At 40.9% G+C, this 25,593-nt stretch overlaps 2 protein-coding genes and 1 pseudogene across 12 annotated transcripts in view; 1 reads left to right on the forward strand and 2 right to left on the reverse strand.

Moving 5' to 3' along the window:
- Positions 1–25,593, forward strand: part of ALG9 (ALG9 alpha-1,2-mannosyltransferase) — a 114,693-nt gene that overhangs the window by 9,639 nt on the left and 79,461 nt on the right. For 9 of the 11 annotated variants that reach the window (XM_030918470.1, XM_030918469.1, XM_010382336.1 and 6 more), the window contains exons 4-9: positions 595–665; positions 5,229–5,317; positions 8,713–8,848; positions 13,320–13,407; positions 13,571–13,676; positions 23,048–23,170. In XM_030918470.1, the coding sequence (XP_030774330.1) occupies positions 595–665; positions 5,229–5,317; positions 8,713–8,848; positions 13,320–13,407; positions 13,571–13,676; positions 23,048–23,170 (613 nt within the window). The remainder of the gene's footprint in view (positions 1–594; positions 666–5,228; positions 5,318–8,712; positions 8,849–13,319; positions 13,408–13,570; positions 13,677–23,047; positions 23,171–25,593) is intronic. The other 2 variants (XM_030918471.1, XM_030918472.1) reach the window with 1 other exon arrangement.
- Positions 1,399–1,605, reverse strand: LOC115893614 (annotated as a pseudogene).
- LOC104677339 (60S ribosomal protein L29) lies at positions 14,303–14,974 on the reverse strand. Its single transcript, XM_010382334.2, has one exon. It carries the CDS (start codon positions 14,911–14,913, stop codon positions 14,446–14,448), a length of 468 nt encoding a protein of 155 aa, XP_010380636.2. The 5' UTR covers positions 14,914–14,974; the 3' UTR covers positions 14,303–14,445.

Raw genomic sequence — 25,593 nt, forward strand, 5'->3', positions numbered from 1 at the left:
GGAAAAATACTCACCTAAATCTACCAGGTTATTATAGCTACTTTTACCATTTTATTACATTTCTTTCCAGTCTTTCTGTATGCATATAGTGTCCATGGCTGTATCTGATGTATAAATAATATTGTATTGTACATTTTCACTTAATATTTTGTCATAATCACTACCTGATGTATTATGGTTGTTGAAGAAGTGCTTGTTGAATGAATGAGCATTATATTGCAAGAATGTTTTCACTGTCTTTGTAACCATAAATTTTAATATCTGTATAATTGTCCATGAACTAGATGTAGCCTAGTTTATTTAATCATTTCCCTATAATTGGATATTTTGTAGTTTTTGAAACAGTTTTTACTAAAACTGCAATTAACATTTTTGTGAATGGAGCTCCACCCCCCAATCCCCACCAGCTGGAGTGATAGAAGTAGGTATACTGCTACTGAGTCAAGGGATATGAAAATTCTTGATCCATGTTGCTTTTCAAAAGAATTATACCAATTTACAGTGTTACTGACAATAAATAAGAGTGGTTCATGTTTACGAGTTTTTCTAGCTCATATCTGTGACTTCTGTTTTCTTTTTCTGGATTTCTTTCAGATTCTTGTGTTTTACTTTTTGCGATGTCTTCTGGCTTTTGTGAGCTGTATTTGTGAACTTTACTTTTACAAGTGAGTATAAAAACTTTGCTTCTAAAAATGCTATGAGGAAACCCATTATTGCATAGATTATCTCTTGTGATAGTCTAGGCAGTGATTAGAAATAGAAAACACTTTGCCGGGTGTGGTGGCTCACATCTGTGATCCCAGCACTTTGGGAGGCCAAGGCAGGTGGATCACCTGAGGTTGGGAGTTCAAGACCAGCCTGACCAACATGGAGAAACCCCATCTCTACTAAAAATACAAAATTAGCCAGGTGTGGTGGTGCATGCCTGTAATCCCAGCTACTCAGGAGGCTGAGGCAGGATAATCACTTGAACTCGGGAGGTGGAGGTTGTGATGAGCCAAGATTGTGCCATTGCACTCCAGCCTGGGCAACAAGAGTGAAACTCCATCTCAAAATAAATAAATAAATAAATAAAAGAAATAGAACACACTTTCCTTCTAGCTCCTGATATATATATCATATATATATATATATTTTTTTTCTGAAAAAGAAAACTTTTTTTTTCATACTGAGTTTTATTGTATGCTGCTGCCAGTGTAGATAAAACAATTACCCTTGTGAAATAGAAATTCATGAAAATTCAGAGAGGTAGATATTAAAGACTGATGAAAGTATAAGTATAGTATGGCACATGTGCTACAGGGATAAGCTTTAGTACAGGCTTCAAATTTAGCTCTGTTTTGAATATCCACTGGATCATAAGAAGTGGTTTGGGAAACTTTTGAAAGATTCATTTTACTACAAAAAAGAACAGATTTTCTGGGGTCTGAAGGGATTTGTACTTGAAGATACTCTAGTCAGCAGAGGGTCGTGTTGAACATTCTGCAGACAGAATTGTTTCAAGTCTGCAGCTGCCTGCGAAACTTTTATGCAACTGACCCTGGCCTCCAGCCAGGGCTGTTGAACCACTTCCTTCATAGCGGCGATGCTGGAGGAGTCAGACATGGTGTCCGCGAGGGCCAGGCCAGTTCGTGGGTTGGTGGGTCATGGGTCAGCAGGGCCTGTCTGAAAACTTCTTGCTTTTATTTATTTTTCTCTTCTTTTTCTTTTTTAATTTTTATTTTTATTTCAATAGTTTTCGGGGTACAGGTGGGTTTTGGTCATATGAATAAGTTCTTCAGTGGTGATTTCTGAGATTTTGATGCACCCATCACCTGTAGCTCCTGATATTAAATCTGAAGTGTGACTTCTTGTTTGAAACCAACAGTTGAAGAGGAACACTATACTTCTAATTATCGTTTTCTTTCCTGAGGTCATAAATACCATATCCTTATATCGTTCATTTTAATTCTGTTAAAAACTATCTAACTGGTCTTTACTTGATAGGATTTAGTAGAACCCTACTTTCGGTCCTAAGATACAGGATCGTGATTTGCCTCTGCCCTACAGCTTAGTTGATAAACTACTCCCAGTGTGGGATATCACTGCTCTTTTTTGCACCCAGTATATTGTCTTTCACCAAGTACCTATCAGTTGATTGAATATTAGTTGGGACTATTAAGCATTTAAGTGTCCCGGTAATAAAAATAGCCACCTTTTTTACATGATTAACTAACAAACGTCTTATTTTAATAATGCTTTAGTAATATATTTAAAGGTATTTGGACTTAGTGATCATTATTAAAAGTCTTCCCACAGCTAAAAATGTCAGATTTTAAAAAATCTTTAGCCTTGACTCTGAGTGGAGTGGAGGGAAAAAAAGTAAAGCTAGTATTGCCTTTGAGGATTGTAACCATAAATTGATCTTCATATGGGTTTGGGCCTGAATTCAAATCATCTACATGGTCTTTCAAGCCCTAAACTGAGAATTTATTTTATTATATTTTATTTATTTTATTTTATTTTTGAGACTGTCGCTCAGGCTGGTGTGCAGTGGTGTGATCTCGGCTCACTGCAACCTCTGCCTCCCGGGTTCAAGCGATTCTCCTGTCCCAGCCTCCTGAGTAACTGGGACTACAGGTGCACACCACCACGCCTGGCTAATTTTTTTGTACCTTTAGTAGAGATGGGATTTCACCATGTCTCGATCTCCTGACCTCGTGATCTGCCCGCCTCAGCCTCCCAAAGTCCTGGGATTACAGGTGTGAGACACCAGGCCCAGCTGAGAATTTATTTTAAATTGTTCAGGGTTGGTAGTGCCCCTGGCATCTGGCAAAAATTTCTCTAGAGAAATGGACCCTTAATCCAAGTGTCTGAAAATTACCAGAGATAAAGTTCTAATGAACAAGAAATTATAATAAAAATAATCAGAGCACAGAAGGGAGCAAAACATTATGAGTGAGAATAGAATGTTGACCTGAAAAACTTCATTTCTCGGGAAATAGGAATATAAAATAAGTATATTTAACATTTTCAAACAAGTAAAAGGACCGAAAACATGAACAAGAAACGAGATGACCAAATAAATTAAAAAAAATCAGAACTTACAAGAATCATATAAAATGTAGTATTATATAATATCAATAATATGTATATAATATTTATACTTAAAACTCAGTACATAAACAGCAGATTAGACATTCTGATGAGTAAACTAGTAAATTGGAAGATTGATTTAAATAAATTATTTAAATTTGATTTAAATCAAAATGCAGTACAGAGAGACCAAAAAAAAAAGGTAATATAGAAGAGGTTAAGAAATGTATAAACCACAGCTGGGTGCAGTGGCTCATGCCTGTAATCCCAGCACTTTGGGAGGCTGAGGCAGGTGGATCACTTGAGGTCAGGAGTCCAAGACCAGCCTGGCCAACATGGTGAAACCTCATCTCTACTAAAAATACAAAAATTAGCCAGGCATGGTGGTGCATGCCTGTAGCCCCAGCTACTTCGGTTGTAGAGGCACAAGAATCACTTGAACTCAAGAGATGGAAGTTGCAGTGAGCCAAGATCATGCCATTGCACTCCAGCCTGGGCAACAGAGAGAGACTGTCTCTCAAAAAAAAAGAAAAGAAAAGAAATGTGTAAGCCAAAGTTGAAAGAACTGATATACATCTAATCAGATTGTAGGAGGAGATGATAGAATGGGGAGAGGCAATATTCGGGGTATTAATAGCTGAGAATTTTCCAGGAATGATGGGAAAAAAAAGATGCTAATCCATAGATTTAGTAAACCTAACATATCCCAAGCTAGATACAAAAAAAATTAGTGTAGTGAAACTGTGTAAAACAGTAGAGACAAAGAAAAAGATTTTAAAAGTTGTCAGAGAACTAATAGAATACCTACAAAGGAGTGTTAGGCAGTTACACTGACAGAAGACTTTTTAATAGCCAGAAGACCAAAAAAGAATATCTTCAAAGTGCTGAGAGAAAAGAACTCTCATCCTAAAATTGTATATTAGGTTAAGCCATCTTTTAAGACCAAGAGCTAAATACAGACTTTTCAGTTAAAAAAAAATGAGAGAGAGAAAGAAAAAAAAAAAAAAAAAAGGAAGAAGCCTGTAATCCCAATGCTTTGGGAGACTGAGGCAGGAGGATCGTTGAGGATTGCTTGAGCCCAGGAATCTGAGATCAGCCTGGACAACATAGCAAGACCTCATCTCTACAAAAAATGAGCTGGATATGATGGCACATGCCTTTAGTCACAGTTACTCCTAGCCATTCGAGAGGCTGAGGCAGGAGGTTCCCTTGAACACTGGAGTTCAAGGATACAGTGAGCTATGACCATGCCACTGCACACCAGCCTGAGCGACAGAGAGTATGACCCTATCTGTGGGGCAGGTGCGGGGGTGGGAGGGAAGAAAGGAGAAAGAAAAGGAAACCAACCAACCAAAAAACCAGAATTTATCATTAACAGATTCTCACTAAAAGAACTAAAAGAGATACGTAGGAAAAAACAAAATTACTTCAGAAAGAAGCTCTGAAATGCAGTAAGGAATCTGAGCTGGGAAGTGATGAACACACGGGTATGTCTGAACAAACATTGACTAAGCAAAGCAGTAGGAATGCCTAAATACATTTAATTTGCGGGGTTCACACCTACGAGAAAGAAGTAGAAGAAGATATGTAATTGCTTAAGTTTGAGAAACACTGGTTTAGATAACCACTTACTCACATTTTCGTCTATCTCCTAGCCTTTTTTTTTCTGACAACTACCGTTTATTGAACAACTGTGTGCCAGGCACTCTCCTAAGCACTTTTCCTTGCATTGTCCTCACAGAAACCTTACCAAGTTTGTGTTATTATCCTTATTTTATGGTTGAGGAATCAGACAGAGAGATTATTCAACCAGAGGGTTCCACTGCTAGTAAGTGGCAGAGCCAGAATTTGAATGTGTGCCCACCTGAATCTGAGGTCTATTATTTTTCACCACATCATTCTGTTTTCCACTTGATAGATATAATCTTAGCATATAAAGAATACGTTTTATTTTAGGTAGAGAGCTTCTCTTCTGTGTCAGAAGCAAGAATGTTTGGGTTTCTTATGCACAGTGAATTGCTAACAAACCTGTCAAGGTAGTTTTGTGTTTGACTTTAGATCTTGAGTGTTACCTGTGGTGCGTGTTTTTCTCCTTTGATTTGAGATGTCTATTCCTAATATTTTCCATGCTGATAATCTTGTGTTTTTCCTAGGGCTGTGTGCAAGAAGTTTGGGTTGCATGTGAGTCGAATGATGCTAGCCTTCTTGGTTCTCAGCACTGGCATGTTTTGCTCATCATCAGGTAAGTAAAAGGGGAGATAAGGGAATTGCACATTCACCAATAGTTGACAGTTGCATTTAAAGGAAGCACTTGTCCAAATGTAGGTTATATTTGTAGAACATGTCAATAATTTGCAGAGTGCTGTTATCTACATTATCTTGATTGAACTTTGTAACAGTCCTACCATGTAAGAAAAATATTTTCTTTCTTTTGCAGGTAAAGACATTGAAATGTAGATGAATTGATTTACTAAAAGTCAAAATTCGTAAATGGTAGAGCTGATAGTCTCACCAGGATGTTTTTTATTCCATTCTTGCATCAACCAGCCACTTCCTTTCTTGGCCATTAGGGGAAAGAAAGTAATTCTTTTATTTTGTTTAAGGGAGTTATTTGTACATAAAGACCTTGTTGTTGATGGTTCTGTCTTCTACTGATGATACATTATTTGAGATGTATTCTTTTTTTTTTTTTGAGACGGAGTCTCGCTCTGTCGCCCAGGCTGGAGTGCAGTGGCCGGATCTCAGCTCACTGCAAGCTCCGCCTCCCGGGTTTACGCCTTTCTCCTGCCTCAGCCTCCCGAGTAGCTGGGACTACAGGCGCCCGCCACCACGCCCGGCTAGTTTTTTGTATTTTTTAATAGAGACGGAGTTTCACTGTGTTAGCCAAGATGGTCTCGATCTCCTGACCTCGTGATCCACCCGTCTCGGCCTCCCAAAGTGCTGGGATTACAGGCTTGAGCCACTGCGCCCGGCCTGAGATGTATTCTGTGTACATCTTTTGTTGGGCTTTCTTTTAATAATAAGCTTCTGGAAATTTAGAATAAAAACCTCACTCTAGAGCACTAGCTTTCAGACTGTGCTGCCATTGAACACTTGTGTTGTATAAGCTGAATCAAGGTGGCCCACTGCCAAATGGTAGTCTATTCCCAGTTCTCCAGAAAAATTAAATTACAGGATATAATTGTCTCAATTTTAGTTTCTGCTTGTGTGTTCCCAGATCTAGTATATACACTGAGTATATGCAAAAACATAGTATCTGGCACAAAATTACATACTTACTTTTCCCGTATTGAATATATCAAAATTGATGTTGTTCTGCAGAGATGTTAGGGCTGTACTCCAGACTGACTTTGAAAGCCTGTCCTAAATGCATCTGTACTCTACCTCAGATTACTCTGCTCCCTTTGTGCTCTACACTGCAGCTGGAACGGACAGCTTTGGATGGCATCACTATTATTTGACATGTACTGGGTAAAGGGTATACCTCACATGTTTTTAAAGTTGCTTTGCTACTTCTTTTCTTTTCTTTTTTTTTTTTTTGAGACAGAGTCTTGCTCTGTTGCCCAGGCTGGAGTGCAGTGATGCCATCTCAGCTCACTGCGACCCCCTCCTCCCAGGTTCAAGTGATTCTTTTGCCTCAGGCTCCTAAGTAGCTGGGATTACAGGCACGCGCCACCGCACCCAGCTAATTTTTTTATTTTTGATAGAGATGGGGTTTCACCATGTTGGTCAGGCTGGTCTCAAACTCCTGACCTCGTGATCCACCTGCCTCAGCCTCCCAAAGTGCTGGGATTACAGATGTGAGCCACCACAGCCAACATCTTTTCTTTCAAGTGACAAGGTCTTGCTCTTCATCTAGGCAGGCTAGAGTGCAGTGGCAGAATCATAGCTCACTGCAGCCTTGAATTCCTGGGCTCTAGCAGTCTTTCCGCTACAGCCTCCCAAGTAGCTAGGACTATAGGCATGCGTCACCATACTTGGCTAGTTTTAAACTTTTTTGTAGAGATGGAGTTTCACTGTGTTGCCCAGGCTGGTCTCAAACTCTTAGCTTCAAGCAGTCCCCCTACCTTGGCCTCCCGGAGTACTGAGATTAAAGACATGTGCCACTGTGCCTGGCCTGCTACTCCTACAATTGATCTTTATATGTAGAAAATTCCTGAGAATATCTTTAGTTTTGTAATCTCATTTGAGACACAGATAAGTTGAAAGCATCTTTTCATACAGAGCCTCTGAACCCTTTGCTGAGTTTAAAAAAACCGCACTCCTATTAATTGTGGTTGTTTTGTAGTTGATACTGATTTTTCTTCCCTCCTGAATCAGACTTTCTGCAGCGGAAAAGGCAGGTATGCATTTTTGTTCAGAGTTACTAGAAACACTTTAATCAATTGTTTCTGTTCCAGAGACCCTGTCTGCCCTCTGCTGTATACAACAACAAGGTTGAGGTAGATGGAACTAATTAGGGGGCTATCTAAAGGCCAGACTATCTGTGTCAGCAGATGGAGGGTGCAAAGCATTGCTGCCATACAATATCTGGCCCTTGAGGAGGCTTTCTAGAATTTCCTGGGCTAGAGTTTAGGACCAGGACAGTCTCAGAAGACCAACAGAAGATAAAGAAATTGTCAACAATGGCTCTAAGTCTTTCAAAGCATATTCCCTTCCTGGAAATATAATCATGGGGTGTTCCTGGGGAGCATGGAATTTTGTGAGTTTTTGATTTGAGGTGTAGGTTGGGAGAGGAATTACATGGTTAGAATTGTATATTTGGGTTCGTACCTAAAAAAACAGGAGGGAGAGGCCAGGCACGGTGGCTCATGCCACAGATCCCAGTACTTTGGGTGGCTGAGGTGGGCGGATCACGAGGTCAGGAGTTCAAGACTAGCCTGGCCAACATCGTGAAACCCCGTCTCTACTAAAAATACAAAAATTAGCTGGGTGTGGTGGTGTGTGCCTGTAATCCCAGCTACTCAGGAGGCTCAGGCAAGAGAATCGCTTGAACCAGGGAATCGGAGGTTGCAGTGAGCTGAGATTGGCCACTTCACTCCAGCCTGGTGTTAGAGCAAGACTCCGTCTTAAACAAAAAAAAACAAAAAAAAAAAACCTGGAGTGAGAAAATAAGTCATTGAACTTCATTTTTTTTTAAAGGAATATCACTTTGCTGTCCTTTCGTTTTTTTCTTTTTTTTTTTTTTTTGAGGCGGAGTCTCGCTCTGTCGCCCGGGCTGGAGTGCAGTGGCCGGATCTCAGCTCACTGCAAGCTCCGCCTCCCGGGTTTATGCCATTCTCCTGCCTCAGCCTCCCAAGTAGCTGGGACTACATTAGCTGGGACTACAGGCGCTCGCCACCTCGCCTGGCTAGTTTTTGTATTTTTTTAGTAGAGACGGGGTTTCACCGTGTTAGCCAGGATGGTCTCGATCTCCTGACCTCGTGATCCGCCTGTCTCGGCCTCCCAAAGTGCTGGGATTACAGGCTTGAGCCACCGCGCCCGGCCGCTGTCCTTTCTAATATAGCATTTCCCAAAATATGTACCTATTTATTGACATTTTACAATGTAGGTAAATTTTTAATCGGTTTTTAATTGATACCTAATTAACTTTGAGCTCTTGTCCTCCTGCCTTTTTTCACTTCTTTACTCTTGCAGCGTTCCTTCCTAGTAGCTTCTGTATGTACACTACGTTGATAGCCATGACTGGATGGTATATGGACAAGACTTCCATTGCTGTGCTGGGAGTAGCAGCTGGGGCTATCTTAGGCTGGCCATTCAGTGCAGCTCTTGGGTAAGAAACTAACAGTTCTTCTCCCATATATCTCTGGGCATATAGTAAACCTTAATGTTGGATTAGCTCCATATTATCTGCATAGAATCTGAAGTTAATCTATTGGGCTTTCAAAGATTCTGGGAAATGGAAGAATATTTCTCTTAGCACTTACTATTATGATTAATTCTAATAAGAGTCATGACCATTGAGCATCTGCTATGTGTTAGGCACAGTGAAAGCCTTTGTAAACCTTATCTTGAAACCTTACAACAACTCTGCAGGAGAAATACAATTATTAGTGCTTTATAAATGAGAAAGTAGACTCCGAGAGTTTGAATAATTTACCTTTAAGATTATGTTTGCTTTTGAATCCAGGCCTTTTTGACTCTATAGCTGATGTTTTCTCCACACGGCACCACCCTGTTCTGTGAATTTTTTCACTCACTCAGGTTTGAAATCTGAGTTTCCTCCCATCTTCCTTCTTCTTTATTTTTATTTATTTATTATTATATTTGAGATGAAGTTTCACTCTTGTTGCCCAGGCTGGAGTGCAATGGCGTGATCTTGGCTCACCACAACCTCCGCCTCCTGGTTTCAAGCGATTCTCCTGCCTCATTCCCCAAAGTAGCTGGGGCTACAGGCGTGTGCCACCATTTCTGGCTAATTTTGTATTTTTAGTAGAGACGGGGTTTCTCCATGTTGGTCAGGCTGGTCTTGAACTTGCAACCTCAGGTGATCCGCCTGCCTTGGTCTCCCAAAGTGCTGGGATTACAGGCGTGAGCCACTGTGCCTGGCCCAGTCTTCTTTCTTGCCCCCAACATCTTTTCTTCCACCAAGCTCCTTCTATACTCTTTGTTCCCACTACTTCTGTTCTAGTGTGTGCTGTCTTAATTTCTTACCTGTACCACAGGTAATTTAGGAAAATATTTTAATCTGATGTTAAGGTTATTTTAGAAGGATTATATCTTTATTGTAAAAATAAAAGTAAGTACCAGATTGTATAAGGTAAAAGTAATTCCTAATTTTCTTCTCCGCTAGCTCAATCTTCAAAGATAGTCACTGCTAATAGTTTGGTATATATCTTTCCAGAAAAATTATCCTGTGTGTATAAATATTTGTATACATACCAATCTACATTCTTAAATGGAATTATTCTGTATATATATAGGTATTCTACATATTAATAGATTTATATCATTGTTTATATTGGTTGCGTAACATTCCATGGTTTACTTAATTATTGCCTTATTGGTAGACATTTGGTTTTCATTTTTTTACTGTTATACCCAATGCTTCAGTGAACAATTTTTTTTTTTTTTTTTTTTTTTTGAGATGGAGTCTTGCTCTGTCACCCAGGCTGGAGTGTAGTGGCACAATCTTGGCTCACTGCAACCTCTGTCTCCCAGGTTCAAGCAGTTCTCCTGCCTTAGCCTCCCAAGTAGCTGAGATTACAGGTGCATGCCACCACGCCCAGCTAATTTTTGTGTTTTTAGTAGTGATAGGATTTTAGCATATTGGCCAGGCTGGTCTCAAACTCCTGACCTCATGATCCGCCTGTCTCAGCCTCCCAAAGTGTTAGGATTACAGGTGTGAGCCACCGTGTCTGGCCCAGTGAACATTATTATACAGATATCTTTGTGCACTTATGGAAATTTACCTATGGGGTAAATTTTTATAAGGGGAGTTACTGAGAGAATAGGCCATTTTAAATTTTCTTAATTGCCTTTTAAAGACTGGTTTCCTTACCTCCATTCCTTTCTTCTATTCTATTTTGCACATTCTCAGATTTTCATATTCCGCAGGATTGTATCTTAGGCCCTTTTCTGTACTTTCTGCTGTCTCTCAGCCATCTTGGTGATTCCCATAGCTTAATGTCTAGTCCAGTTATCTCTCTTGAGCTTCATTCGTATATTCCCAGCTGCTTAGTAGATAGCTGCTGAATTCATTATCTTCTCTCCATAGGTGTTCCTTTACTCATGTTTCTTTTTTTTTTTTTTGAGACGGAGTCTGGCTCTGTCGCCCAGGCTGGAGTGCGGTGGCCGGATCTCAGCTCACTGCAAGCTCCGCCTCCCAGGTTCACGCCATTCTCCTGCCTCCGCCTCCCAAGTAGCTGGGACTACAGGCGCCCGCCTCCTCGCCCGGCTAGGTTTTTGTATTCTTTAGTAGAGACGGGGTTTCACCATATTAGCCAGGATGGTCTCGATCTCCTGACCTCGTGATCCGCCCGTCTCGGCCTCCCAAAGTGCTGGGATTACAGGCTTGAGCCACCGCGCCCGGCCACTCATGTTTCTATTCCAGTAAATAGTACTGCTGTCTCCTCAATACTGACCCAGAAACCTGAAAATTGTCTGTACTCTTCTCTCTTTCCCATCCCTGTTAATTGATTGTATCTCCTGAATATCTTTTGAATGTGATTACTTGTCTTCACTCCCCCTTGTTCCTGGATCACTACACGGCCTCGTAAATGATCTGCATGTCTCTAGTATTGACCCCTGTAAATCAGCTCTCCAAACTCACTAGAGTTATGTTCCTCAAATGCAGATGTGGTTGTATCACCTCCCTGTTTTAAACTCTATGGTAGCTTCTCCATTGCTTTATGTTATGAGGGTTGGCTGACTGACCTGTTTTTGTACAGCTCAACAACTAAATAGTGTTTACGTTTTTAAAGGGTTTTTGAAAAACAACAAACACACACAGAGGAAGAAGACTATGCAACAGAGAACATATGTGGCCTGCAAAGCCTAAAATATATGCTGTCAGGTCCTTTAAATAAAACGTTTGCCAACCCCTGCCCTGTGGTATCCATACTCAAAGATAACACACAACGCCCTGCATGGTCTTCCTTTTACTTCTTCAGCTTCTTTTTGTCAGTTCTTCCTTTCCTTTCATTCTCTATTCCATCTACATTGAATTTCACTGAGTTCCTCAAAAGCTCTTGGGTGCCACATTTCAATGAGTCCGCCTTTACCAAGATAAGTGATTTCAGGATCACAGTCAGTCAGTTAGCAATCAGTATACTGTCATTCATTGAATGCTTTGTGCTAAATACTACTGATATTTTAGAAATTAGACAGTCATGCTTCCTGCCTTTTTGGAACTTAACAGTTTAGTAGGAAAGACAGATATTGGACAAGTAATTAAAAGTATGACTTATTAAAGGAGAAATACAGGTACTATGGAAATGGAAGGAGTTGGGGTGACAAAAAATAAAAACAAAATGTTAATGCAGAATTTACATAACAACATGGAGGTTCAAATCACAGAAGAGGTACTATGATAGCACACGGCATTGCTAAATCAATGATAGAGATGATAATGCCATATAAAATCAAAGATGGGGCCAGGCATGGTGGCTCATGCCTGTAATTCCAGCACTTTGGGAGGGTGAGACAGGCAGATCTCCTGAGGTTAGGAGTTTGAGACCAGCCTGGCCAACATGGTGAAATCCTGTCTCTACTAAAAATACAAAAAAATTAGTGGGGCGTGGTGGTGCGTGCCTATAGTCCCAGTTACTTGGGGGACTGAGGCAGCAGAATCGCTTGAACCCAGGAGGCGGCGGTTGCAGTGAGCCAAGATCATGCCACTATACCCAGCCTAGGTGACAGAATGAGACTCTGTCTCAAAAAAAAAAAAAAAAAAAAAAAGTTAGCTGGGGCTGATGGCGTGTGCCTGTAGTCCCAGCTACTTGGGAGGCTGAGGCAGGAGAATGCTGGAACCTAGGAGATGGAGATGGTAGTGAGCCAAGATTGCGCCACTGCACTCCAGCCTGGGCAACAGAGTGAGACCCTGTCTCAAGAAAAAAAAGTCTGCAATAACATTATAACTAAAATCCTAATAAATCATGGAAGGGAGAGGTTAGTACTTACTTATTTGGCAGGGTGGGTGTAAGACAGTAGGGCACATAGGCCAGGTGCAGTGGCTCACGCCTGTAATCCCAGCACTTGGGGAGGCCGAGGCGCGTGGACTGTGAGGTCAGGAGATCGAGACCATCCTGGCTAACACAGTGAAACCCTGTCTCTACTAAAAATACAAAAAATTAGCCAGGGCTGGTGGTGGGCACCTGTAGTCCCAGCTACTCAGGAGGCTGAGGCAGGAGAATGGCATGAACCTGGGAAGTGGAGTGTGCAGTGAGCCGAGATCACACCATTGCACTCCAGCCTGGGCAACAGAGCGAGACTCCATCTCAAAAAAAAAAAAAAAAAAAAAGACAGTAGGGCACATATACTTATATTTTAAATTTCCATTACCCATAAATGTGTATCAAATGGAATTCATTCCAGCAGCTCAGTAATTCTATTTCTTGTGCATCCATGGGATACAGAGCACCCTGATGGGTCCTGTGAGGACATCCTCTCACATACCAGGTTTCTTCCCTCACTATAACTGACAGAGGCATTTTATGCTCAGTTCAGCTTGAGGTATGTGTGAATCTGACCTGTCTCTATCAGTATTTATTTAACTCCCCACTGTCTGTTTCTCTGTTAAATAGTTTACCCATCGCCTTTGATTTGCTGGTCATGAAACACAGGTGGAAGAGTTTCTTTCATTGGTCGCTGGTGGCCCTCATACTCTTTCTGGTGAGTTTTCTTTTTTACTTGTTTTGTCCTAAAGTTGTAATGAAAGCAACTTTGATGTGAAAAAAGGAACATTAGGAGTTTATTCTGTTTTTCATTCTCAGGTTTATACTATTAGCATTTTGAGAATGTTTCCAGAGCAAAACTATTTTCTGCTCTGTTTTAGGTGCCTGTGGTGGTCATTGACAGCTACTATTATGGGAAGTTGGTGATTGCACCACTCAACATTGTTTTGTATAATGTCTTTACTCCTCATGGACCTGATCTTTATGGTAAGGCTTTGTGAAATTTGGGCAAGTGTTAGGAGATGGCTTAATTGCCTGAACTTCAATGTTTTAATTCAGTTGCCTCATTTCATTACATATAGCAGTTCTTTGCTGATTTTATCTTTTCCTATTTAAAAATGACATATGAGTATAGCACAATGATGACACATAGCCACTCAAATATTTCTCCTTGATTAATGTGATATTCTAATACTGGCTCTCTATTTTTCTTGTTTGTTATTTTCACTTTCAGAATTTTGAGGACTCTGGGTATGCTATGGCTTTTGATGCTTTTTTATTTTTAATTAAAAGTTACTTTTTTCTTTTCTTATTAAAAAATCAGTATGATAGGAGAAGAAAATAAAAGCATAATACTCTCATATCCATATAACTATTACTAACACATGGGAGTATACCCCAGACATTTTGTTTGTTTGTTTGTTTGTTTTTTTGAGATGGAGTTAGACTCTTGTTGCCCAGGCTAGAGTGCAATGGCATGATCTTGGCTCACTGCAACCTCCACCTCCCGGGTTCAAGCAAGTTCTCCTGCCTCAGCCTCCCGAATAGCTAGGGTTACAGCTATTAGCACGCCACCACGTCTGGCTAAATTTTTTTTTTTTTTTTTTTTTTCGTAGACAGAGGCTAACAAATCCTGCCTCAGGTTTATTTGTACAAACAGCACAGGAGGACCACAGCGCCATGCAGATGGCAGCCCGGAGGTGGGGGTGGGGGGTCGCACCAGTCCTTCTGTCCTCACGTTGGCACACAGAGATACCTACTCTGTAGCCTTTGTAGTGGCCTGGGCACCTTTGGGAGCCTGAGCTGGAATTGAAACTGGAGCTGCAGCCTGAGCCTTGGTTTGATCCTTGGCCTTGGCCTTTGGCCGGCACAGCCGGAGCCCCTTGGCAATGCGAGCACGAGCACGCTTCCCAAGCTTGGGGTGGGCAATGTAGGCAAGTCGATCAAGCTTGCGGCTGACACCCTTTGGGATCTTGGGCTTAACCTCCTTGGGCTTTACGAGGGCCTTGACAGCCTCGGCACGTGCACTCATGGCCTTGGCATTGTTGGCCTGCATCTTCTTTAGGCCCTTCTTGTTGTGCTTCTTGGCAAAGCGCATGTTCCTCAGGAACTTGGGGTCCACCCCCTTAAGAGATTCGTATCTTTGTGATCGGGGTTTCTTGATACCATTTCTGTGCCATTTTCGGGACTGGTTGTGTGTGGTGTGGTTCTTGGACTTGGCCATGTCTGCACCTTTAGCCGCTGCTCCCGAAGCTCCTAGAACCGGAAGAGACAATTTTTTTTTTTATTTTTAGTAGAGACAGAGTTTCTCCATTTTGGCCAGGCTGGTCTTGAACTCTTGACCTCAGGTGATCCACCCACCTCGGCCTCCCAAAGTGCTGGGATTACAGGCACGAGCCACCATGCCTGGCCCAGACATTTTCTATATATACACACATTTGATGTTACTTTTTCTCTTCCAGATTTGCTTTACTTCAATTCCAGCATTTGGGGAGAAAGTTTGGAAAATCTGTAGACAAAGTTATAGTGAATGGGGCTGGTCTGGGGTCAGCATGGGAGGGTGAGGAAGTTGATGAGCTTAGGGTTAAGAGAAAAAATGGAATGCCTTTAGTCTGGGGATGCAGTCTTCAGTTTACCCCATCTCCACTGCTTCCCTGATGCTTTTCACTCCACCAGCCAGTTTCATTCGGTCCCTGAAGGAATTTGAGTTAGTTACAGTAATTGGGGGATGAACTAGAGATCTTTTGGATCAAATCAGCAAGGTCAGCAAACATTTCATGAGAGAGGCAGTTTTATCGTTAAAATAATTATAGTTTCTTCGGCCTTAATCTTTTGAGGGTCTTGGAACATTCTGTATAAGTGCTTGCTTTGGGGTTCTGCCATGAAGCAGGTTAAGATTGTGTCTATCTGTACCCCTATCAATTTAAATCTTATCACTAGCCATGTCCATCATTTGCCTGTGCCATTTTGCCAATAGAGCCAACAGATTGAATAAGGAGATTTAAAGTAAAAATATGAATGAGATTTACTTGAGTCTTCTGGAATTTTGGGAATATTATTCTAGATGACAAGTAATAGGTTAAGATAAGCAGTGCTTTGTTCGGTGGATTGAATTCGCAAGCTGCACAGTTAGAGAATAATTAGTAAGTGAAAGAACTTTAAAAAAGCTCCTTTATGGCTCTAAGATCCCCAGGGATGTCAGAAAAGGCCCCAGTATTAAGCTTTTGCCTCTAGATGTCTCCCTTTAGCTAGGGAGAGTTTGCATGTTTGTGGTTGCCTCTTGTTTTAGTTTACTTGTAAAATTTTATTCTATTTCACAAGACAATAAAAGATCTTAGATCTAGATTGCACAGTAGAAATTGTTTCACAGAGAGCCTATTAGAAACACAATATCTACTCTGTATGGGTGAATAAAGTGAGTTAATTTGTGTTAATTTTGAAAAATTGACTTCTCCACCTTTATAATGGGTTACTGATATTCTGACTCCTTATTTATAAAACCCTTTTGTGAGAGACTTATGAAAGTGACAGATGTTTTTGTATCCCTCTGGATTGATGAATCTCTCTCTATTTATTTATTTATTTATTTTTGAGATGGAGTTTCACTCTTGTCACCCAGACTGGATGCAGTGGCGTGATCTCTGCTCACTGCAGCCTCCCCTCCTGGGTTCAAGCAATTCTCCTGCCTCAGCCTCCTGAGTATCTGGAATTGTAGGTGCCCGCCACCACACCCTTCTAATTTTTGTATTTTTAGTAGAGACCGGGTTTCGCCATGTTGGCCAGGCTGGTTGCCAACTCCTGACCGCAGGTGATCCACCAATCTCGGCCTCCCAAAGTGCTGGGATTACAAGCGTGAGCCACCATGCCCAGGGATGAAGCTCTTAAATATAGGAATAATCAGGCTGGTAGGGAAAGTAGGAAAGAAGGAATAAATTCTGATTTCAGTTTACAGTGCTAGTTTAACAGTGGGTCATTCAGGAACCCCTGTGGTAGGTGTTGAGATCCACTAGAGCAGTGGCCAGTCTTTACTGGGACATTGGCATTTGCTGTTCATTTCCGTCAGCGTTTTACTGGGAAAGAGTCCTTGGGACTTCTTTCTGCCTACTTTAATGAACCTGGGATAGCTTCAGTTCAGATTTTGCCATTTTGGATGTATAGCTACTGAGCACTTTCCTGGGGGTAGCAAAAACTTTGTTGAAACAGAGAGAATTGCCTCACCAACCGTGAATAGGACTGATACAGTGCTGCAGTCAGCCAGACTTCAGGGAGTTGTTCCTTGATGGCAGGATTTGTGTGCCTTTACCTCATCTTTGAATTTGGTAAAAAAATGTTTGTCTGATTTCCATTCTTTTTTTTTTTTTTTTTTTTTGAGACAGAATCTCACTCTGTCACCCAGCCTGGAGTGCAGTGGCATGATCTCTGCTCACTGCCACCTCTGCCTCCCGGATTCAAGCTATTCGCCTGCCTTAGCCTCCTGAGTAGATGGGATATAGGCACCCACCACCATGCCTGGCTAATTTTTGTATTTTTAGTAGAGACGGGGATTTCACCATGTTGGCCAGGCTGGTCTCGAACTCCTGACCTCAAATGATCTGCCTGCCTCAGCTTCCCAAAGTGCTGGGATTACAGGCATAAGCCACTATGTCCGGCCTGATTTTCATTCTTTTAGAGTGTTAACTCCTTTTTGGTTTAGGAGCCCTGCAGAGAGAATACTTCTTCCATCTTAGAAGTAGGAATTCCTTGTATAGTCCAGACTTACAGTAAAGATCTGTCAAGAATAAATTGGGTTACATTAGTGTGTCATTTACTATGGTATCCTAGAATCACTTTAGTTAGACCTGTTGTGGTGCTAGCTTGAGATTTTCTTGATACCAAATAAGAATACTATAATAGATATAAATAAAATACTTTTTAAATAAAAAAGTACTTCATGATTGTCAGCTAATTTTATTATAATTGGTGAGTCCATTCGTATATATAAAAGACTTGTATTTTACTAGATGTTTTGAGGTAGTAAACTTGTCAGACAGCGAAATAGCATGTCTTTTGTATTGGAAATGCTAGCTCTTTCACTTTATTACATGTTGGGCACTATTTGGTATTGTTTTGGCTGTTTTACAAGAGTCTCCTGCTCCAGGTGCCTCATTAGCTATGTTAAGCACACAGTTTCTTATCTGAAAATTAAAAATGCATTGTGCTGTATACACCATAGACTACTATGCAACCATAAAAAGGAACAAGATAATGTCCTTTGCAGGGACATGGATGGAACTGAAAGCCATTGTCTTCAGCAAACTAACACAGAAACAGAAAACCAAACACCACATGTTCTCACTTATGAATGGGAGCTGAACGATGAGAACACATGGACACACGGAGGGGAGCAACACACACTGGGGCCTGTGGAGGGGGACGGAGGGAGGGAGAGAGGGAGAGAGCATAGGATAATAGCTAATGCATGCTGGGCGTAGTATCTAGGTGATCGGTTGATCTGTGCAGCAAACCACCATGGCTCAAGTTTACCTGTGTAACAAATCTGCACGTCCTGCACGTGTACCCCAGAACTTAAAATAAAAAAAGTTTAAAAACAGGAAAAAAATGCATTGTGCTGATAGTTTTTGCATATATCTCTTAGTGCTATTTCTCATATATAAGAACATACTAAGCCTATTAATATTTCTTGAATGGATGGACAAATGGACTTCAGTTAAAGAAACTGCACCTTCAGTCAGGTGCAGTGACTCAGGCGTGTGATCCCAGCACTTTGGGAGGCCGAGGTGAGCGGATCACTTGAGGCCAGGAGTTCGAGACCAGCCTGGCCAACACGGTGAAACCCCGTCTCTACTAAAAATACAAAAATTAGCTGGGCGTGGTGGTGCACGCCTTTCATCCCAGCTACTCAGGAGGCTGAGGCACGTGAATTGCTTGAACCCAGGAGACAGAGGTTGCAGTGAGCCGAAACTGCACCACTGCACTCCACCCTGGGTGACAGAGCGAGACCCTGTCTCCAAAAAAAAAAAAAAAAAATTGAATAAATTGCTTTTGAACATTAATCTTGTGTCCTCATAGTACTTACTGTCTAATTAGACTGCAGACACACAAATAGATAATTACAGGACAGTGTCTTATGTGCTACACGGGAAAGATAGGGAATCATAGGAGCAAGTCCCTCTGGTGGTGTCAAGAAAGGTGTGACTCTTGAGCTGAGCCTGGAAGGAAGAGTAGGAGTGTCCTTAGTAAATGCTAGGGGGATACATTTCTGACAAATGGAATGTCAAATATAGGGACTGCTGAGGCAAAAAGATTGAATATTGAGTTCTTTATAAAAACTTATTTTTACAGCATTGTTTGGATTTGAGGTAGAAACTATTCACACATGAGCAAGATGATTTCAATCACTCCATTGTGGTTATGATCATATATTTACCCTCTCTGTTGTTCTTGGTTTTCTTTTCTTTTTTCTTTTTTTTTTTTTGAGATGGAGTTTCACTCTTGTTGCCCAGGCTAGAGTGCAATGGGGCGACCTCGGCTCCCTGCAACCTCTGCCTCCTGAGTTCAAGCATTTCTCTTGCCTCAGCCTCCTGAGTAGCTGGGATTACAGGCATGGACCACCAGGCCCAGCTAATTTTGTATTTTTAGTAGAGACGGGGTTTCTCCATGTTGGTCTGGTCAGGCTGGTCATGAATTTCTTGGGGTTTTCAAAGGGACCTTTCTACACTTTCCTGGCTAGGTAGCATGTATTAGTAAGACATTCTAGACTTGAGCTGACACCTTTCATTTGAAGCCGGGGGAAATAAAGGGAGTAAATTTTCAAAGATATTAATTACAGTATCTTCTAATTATTGAATGCCTAGTATGCGTCAGAAGTTATTCACATACCATCTTCTTCCCCTAAAAAAACTCTGAGACAGGCCTTATTTATCTTTATTCCTGGATGAAGAAACTGAGATTGAGATGCTGAGGAATATGCCACATAGTTAAATAAGTAGCAAAAGCGGGATGAGAGTCCAGTGTTGTCTGACTTCAAAGCCCGTGTTCTTTCCACCAAAAACAAGACCCTTAGCAAAAACCCTAGAGTTTGACTACTGAGACTTTACCAGAGAATAAGCTTACAAAAACAGAGCATGAGTTGAGGGTGGCAAAAGATAGGATCCAATCTATAGAATAGGTGGAAAATTATACCTTTGAAGGTTTGTGCATTTTGGCTTAGAAAGTGATCAGGAGCCCCTAGCGAGCTTGAGTGGCAGAGTGACATGCACACTGGCAAGTTCTCTTTTACATGGGAGCGCCGTACCAGACCCTTTTGTTGAAGAAAGAAGGAGTGTTTGGATAAGGTAAAGAATACTTGGCACTTAGAAAATTTAGAGGATAGACTAGAATTGCGAAGTCTTAGGCAAAACGTCTCTGTGGGGTCACAGATCAAGAGGTGAAATTTAGTGTTGCAGAAAAGAAAGTGATTGGTCTTGGCACTGATTTTGCCCCTCATAACTTTTCAAGTTCTCAGATGTTGATGTTGGCAAGTATTTTTGTCTGGTGAGTGAAGAGTGGTGCTCTCTGCTGAGGAGTGCACAGGCCTGGAGAAGGCATGGGAATACACTTACAGGAAACGCTCTTGCCTCAGAAAGAACAGTGAGTCTGCTCAGGATGCCACTTTGCAGCTTAGGACAGGATCCCATTGCCTGTTTACATGTTTTATCAGCATCTGTCTGATCACTGGATGGAAAGATTCAGAGGATACCCACAAATGCCCTCTGTTGGGAGGCCCACAGGTTTCCATAATTGCAGTGGCAAAGGAAGAAGCCCTAGTGGGGTCTTATCAGTCCTTCTTAGAATTCACTGCCAGCCAGAACTGTTCTAGAGCCTTTGCTCTTTTGTTAATCATCTCTCTTGAACCTTAGTGGCTTTTCCCTCTCAGTGGTACAAATTTGACATTTATAAGGATGACTTACCATGATTTAGTTCCTACAGTTCTATAAAATTATAACTTTTTGAAGTAGTTCTTCTTCGTTCAATCTACGGAGCAGTAAACATTATCCTTTCTTTTAGCTTCTTTGAAAGCTTCCCTTAGCTCATTTGATTGAAAGGACTTGAGGCACTTTCCATAAAGAGGAAGATGGGTGAGTCACCCCCTACAGAGACCCTGGTGCCAGCTTTCCTTCACCTAAACATCTTGTACCAGTTCAGTGCTTAGCTTGTCATTCTGACATGGTTTTTTGCATAGTTCAGCTCTAATGTTTTCTGAGCAGCAGCATTAAATATCTCCCTGGAAAGAGATAAAAGTTTATACCCTTTCCTTTCCTAAGGCAGATGTGTCATCAAGCGGGGGAGGACTCTGGCTGAGAGAAGTCACTCTTTTTGTTCCCTTTTGCTCTTGTTTTTAAGACTGTTGACACTTGAACCTTCTTCACTATTGGCTTATCCCCCAGTTTTTGCCCCATCTTTCAGGGAAATAACAGTCTATTATGAAATGTTCACAGCCTAGTTGGAAACTTGATTTATGAGCTCTGAATACATAAAAATGATTGCATTTACCAACTTAATACTTTTGTTTCCTCATCTCAGAGTACAGTATACCTAGATAAAAAGATAGCTCTAACAGGAAGATATAGTAAGTTGTGTTAGAGACAAATATTTTCTGAAAGCTAAAGTGCTTTCCTGAAAAAAACAGTCTATATTTGCAAATATCAAAGAGACAAGTGACTTTTTCCTATTGGTGCTTAACATCTGCAATAGATAATAGAAAGGATAACTCCCTTTCTGTCTGGTCACTCTATGGTTTTTCTTCACAAGCTCAGATTTCCAGAATCTTGTTAAGAAAAAGGTGAGTCAGAGGTTGCTAGCATTGCCTCCGCACTCATGGTCAGGAGAGGATTGTGCAAAAGCTTACCTCTCTGGAAACTGGATTCTAAAGGACTCAGTTTAAAAAATATGTTGTTGTTAAATTCTAATTAAGATTCAGAGAAGACATTTTTTATTTGAAAATAAAACCATCCATTGGTTTTCTATAACCCAAATGCATATTTGTAAAGAATACAAGATTAAAATGTCCTTAATGAACTGGGCCTGGAATAGGACCTCTGTTCATGCATAATCTCTATCATTGTATTGAGACAGGAAGGAGTGAGCTTCCCCCAAAAGTGACACACACAGTTGAACTTGAACTCTTCCTTAGTGTAACCTCCCTCCCTCTTACTTCTCCCCTAAATGTTTCTAGCATTATGGGTTTGGTTTCTAATCTTATTTTGCTGTGCAAGCTGCAAGAATGTCAGGTTTTTCTGACTATTCCTCTGCCTTCTGATTACCCTTTTAAGCAATGCTGATTGCAGGAAATTGCTATGGTGCAAGGCGGGTGTCACAACACACAGTGATTAAAACCCGCATGTGTCATTCACTGCTTGATTGAAGTAATCATACAGAGGGGAAAAGCAGATGAAAAACCTGCTAAATGTGCAGAGGGGGTCTGCTTCTCATCATTTGGGTGTAAGGATTTTGAGTTCAAGAATAAAAACAAGGGTGAGTGAGGCTTGTGTTTTTAGTGATTTTGCTTCATTCTGAATCCTTAAAGCTTCTAAGCAAGGCCTGGGTCTCTGAACATGATCTAAGAAAAACAGGTTGTTGCTTTTTACCAAACACATGTTGCCCAATGTACGCGACTATAAAATAGTGGTTGAGCATATCAAGGGGAAAGATGTTAGAATGTAAATGGGACAAGCAGGTGAAAACAAAATGGGACAGGCCTGAATAGCTCCAATTAAGTTCCTTATTTTTATTTTTATTTGAGACAGGGTCTCACTCTGTCACCCAGGCTGGAGTGCAGTGGCACAGTCCACTGCAGCCTTAACCTCCTGGGCTCAAGCAGTCCTCCCATCTCAGCCTCCCTAGTAGCTGGAATTACAGGCATGATCCACCACACCCAGCCACCAGCTAAGTTCTTTTATCACTCTTTCCTTTGGTCTGCATGATGTTGAGAGAATAGTTAAATTGAAATGGCAGTTTTATTATTTTAGCCTTGTGTGACTCTAAAGCTATTTAAATTATTTGGTGGTTCTCAAAAGTATTAGTTCCATTTGGGCGTAGCAATTTGGGCTAGATATAGTGGTCAGTATAGAAAATACAGTATAGAAAATATTTGAAACTTGATTTCTCCCTAAATCCTCGTGACCAGTCCCATTCTCTTCCATCTTGTGCTCTTGTGCTTCTTTTATGTGGCTTAGCATGGGAAGAGTGGGCTGTGGACTCTCATTCCCATGAGGCATAGGATCATCAGTGTTACTCAAACAAAGAATATTTTATGTCAAGCACTGTAATAGGTGTTAAAGGCATCCACTAATGATTTCTTACCGTTATGTCTCCCTCAGGTACAGAACCCTGGTATTTCTATTTAATTAATGGATTTCTGAATTTCAATGTAGGCTTTGCTTTGGCTCTCCTAGTCCTACCACTGACTTCTCTTATGGAATACCTGCTGCAGAGATTTCATGGTGAGTGGTCTAAGAGATACCCTGGTGAGTGGTGTAAGAGATACCTTGATACCAGTTAGGTGTTTTGGGAGGAAAGAGAAAGTAATGATGTATATCAAGAACTGAAGGAAAATCCTACTTTATTTTCCACATTCTTCCTATGGAAATGGTTGGCTTACTGAATTTTCAGTCTGTATTTGTTGATCTGTTGAACCCTTATGAAGATGTGGTACATTGGGGCAAATTAAATTGACAGGAGGAAGAGCTTCACTATTGCTTTAAGTGAGGAAGTCAATATAATTTACACAATCACCAAGGGAAGTAAAAATATTTATAAAATCTCAGAAGGAGGCTGGGCGCGGTGGCTCACGCCTGTAATCCCAGCACTTCGGGAGGCCAAGGCGGTTGGATCACCTGAGGTCAGGAGTTAAAGACCAGCCTGGCCAACGTGGTGAAGCCCCATCTCTACTAAAAATACAAAAATTAGCCAGATGTGGTGGTGGGTGCCTGTAATCCCAGTTACTAGGGAGGCTGAGGCAGGAGAATTGCTTGAACCCAGGAGGCAGAGGTTATAGTGAGCCAAGATCCTGCGCCACTGCACTCCAGCTGGGCAAACTCCATCTCAAAAAAAAAAAAAAAAAAAAAAAAATCTCAGAAGAGAACAAGCCTATCTGAGTTTTCTGTCTTTTAAAGAAGTGTGTATTAACCTAATTGGTTGCTTAAGGTAATCCATGAGATTTTTTCAAACAAAAGTATAAAATCTGAACCATACAGGGATTTCCCCAAATTTGACACTGAAGTACAGGAAGCTTTGGACTTCCTCAGAAGCGTGATGCTTTTCTTTGTTCCTTTTTGTTTCTGTGTCTGCCTTATTGGAGAAAGTTTGGTTTGTCATTTGCTTTGCTTGCTCTGATTCTGTAGTGCACAGCTGGTGTTTTCTCAAGTTGTCGTGGCTCTGGATATCTAGTGCCTCTCGTTTCTTTTATGGAAGACAGATTTGAGCAGAAATTCATATGAGGTTTGGAAAAAGATTTAATTTCAGACTTTTCAGTCTGATTTGGATGCCATATGATCAGTTCCCCCATCCCACCTCCATTCTGCTTTTCTATTAATGGTTTATAGTGAGTTCATTTTATTATAAGAATATTAGAGTAGCCTTCAGAGTCACTTTTTTTGGTGTTAGGACTTTTGTTTTAACATAGCCATAATGCCATTATCCTAACAAAATTATCAGTAATTTCTTAATATCATCTAATACCCAGTTGATTTCCTAGATTGTCTGAAAAATAGCCTTTTATAGTTAGTTTAAAAGCAAAATCTCAACAAGGGTCACGTACTGAATTTAGTGTCTTAAGCTTTTTAAGAAGACCCCCATCTTCCTTTTTTTCTTTCAAAGATTTCTTTAAAGAAACCAGGCCATCATCTTGCATAATGTCCCACATTTTAGACTCAGCTGTTTGCTCCCTTGAGGTGTTAACTTATTCCTCTATCCCTTCTATTTCTTAAGGATCACTTTTTCTTTTTGTGAAAATAGCTATTTTTCTGACTATAAAAATAATTTATGATAGCTGGGAGCAGTGGCACGTGCCTATAGTCCCAGCTGCCCGGGAGGCTAAGGTGGGAGGATTGCTTGAGCCCAGGAGTTCGAGACCACTCTGGGCAACATAGTGGGACCTGTGTCTCTGTTTTTAAAAACAGTAATAATTATTTATGCTTGTGGAAAATTTGGAAATGCTTGTAACATCAGTAAAAAAACAGAATATTAAGCTGTTCCCTACAGTATGATAAAAATTTAAGTATAAAATATTGATTTAAAATGCATAATGTATGCACATATCTACCTAGTAAGAAAACAAACATTTTCTGTTTTTTTCTTTATATTTTAATGGGATTTTTACAATAGAACCAATGCCTTTTTAAGAAAAAAGACCAGGCACGGTGGCTCATGCCTATAATCCCAGTAGTTTGGGAGGATGAGGTGGAAGGATTGCTTGAACCCAGGAATTCAAGACCAGCCTGGGTGAGAGAGCAAGATCCTGTCACTACAAAAAAATTAAAAAATTAACCGGACATGGTGGTGCACACCCGTAGTCCCAGCTATTTGGGAGGCTGAGGTGGGAGGATTGCTTAAGCCTAGGAGGTCAAGGCTACAGTGAGCCATGGTTGCGCCAGTACACTCCAGAGTGAGACCGTGTCTGAAGAGGAAAAAAAAGTCCCCCAAACCATAGAAAATTATAAAGAAGCAGGAGATAAATTACCCATGATTTCATCATATCTAGCTGTGGTTGTGATTTTGTATATTTTATGGAGGACATTTCAAAATTTTTTGCCTTATTAAAAAAAGATTACTCGTTAGCCTTTAAGGTACAGAAGAGAAAAGGACCATTTACTTGTGGACAATAAATGGATTTATTTTATTCTAATTAAAAAACCCCACCTTAGAC

Source organism: Rhinopithecus roxellana, chromosome 15 (assembly GCF_007565055.1).
Source record: "Rhinopithecus roxellana isolate Shanxi Qingling chromosome 15, ASM756505v1, whole genome shotgun sequence".
Taxonomy (NCBI): Eukaryota; Metazoa; Chordata; class Mammalia; order Primates; family Cercopithecidae; genus Rhinopithecus; species Rhinopithecus roxellana.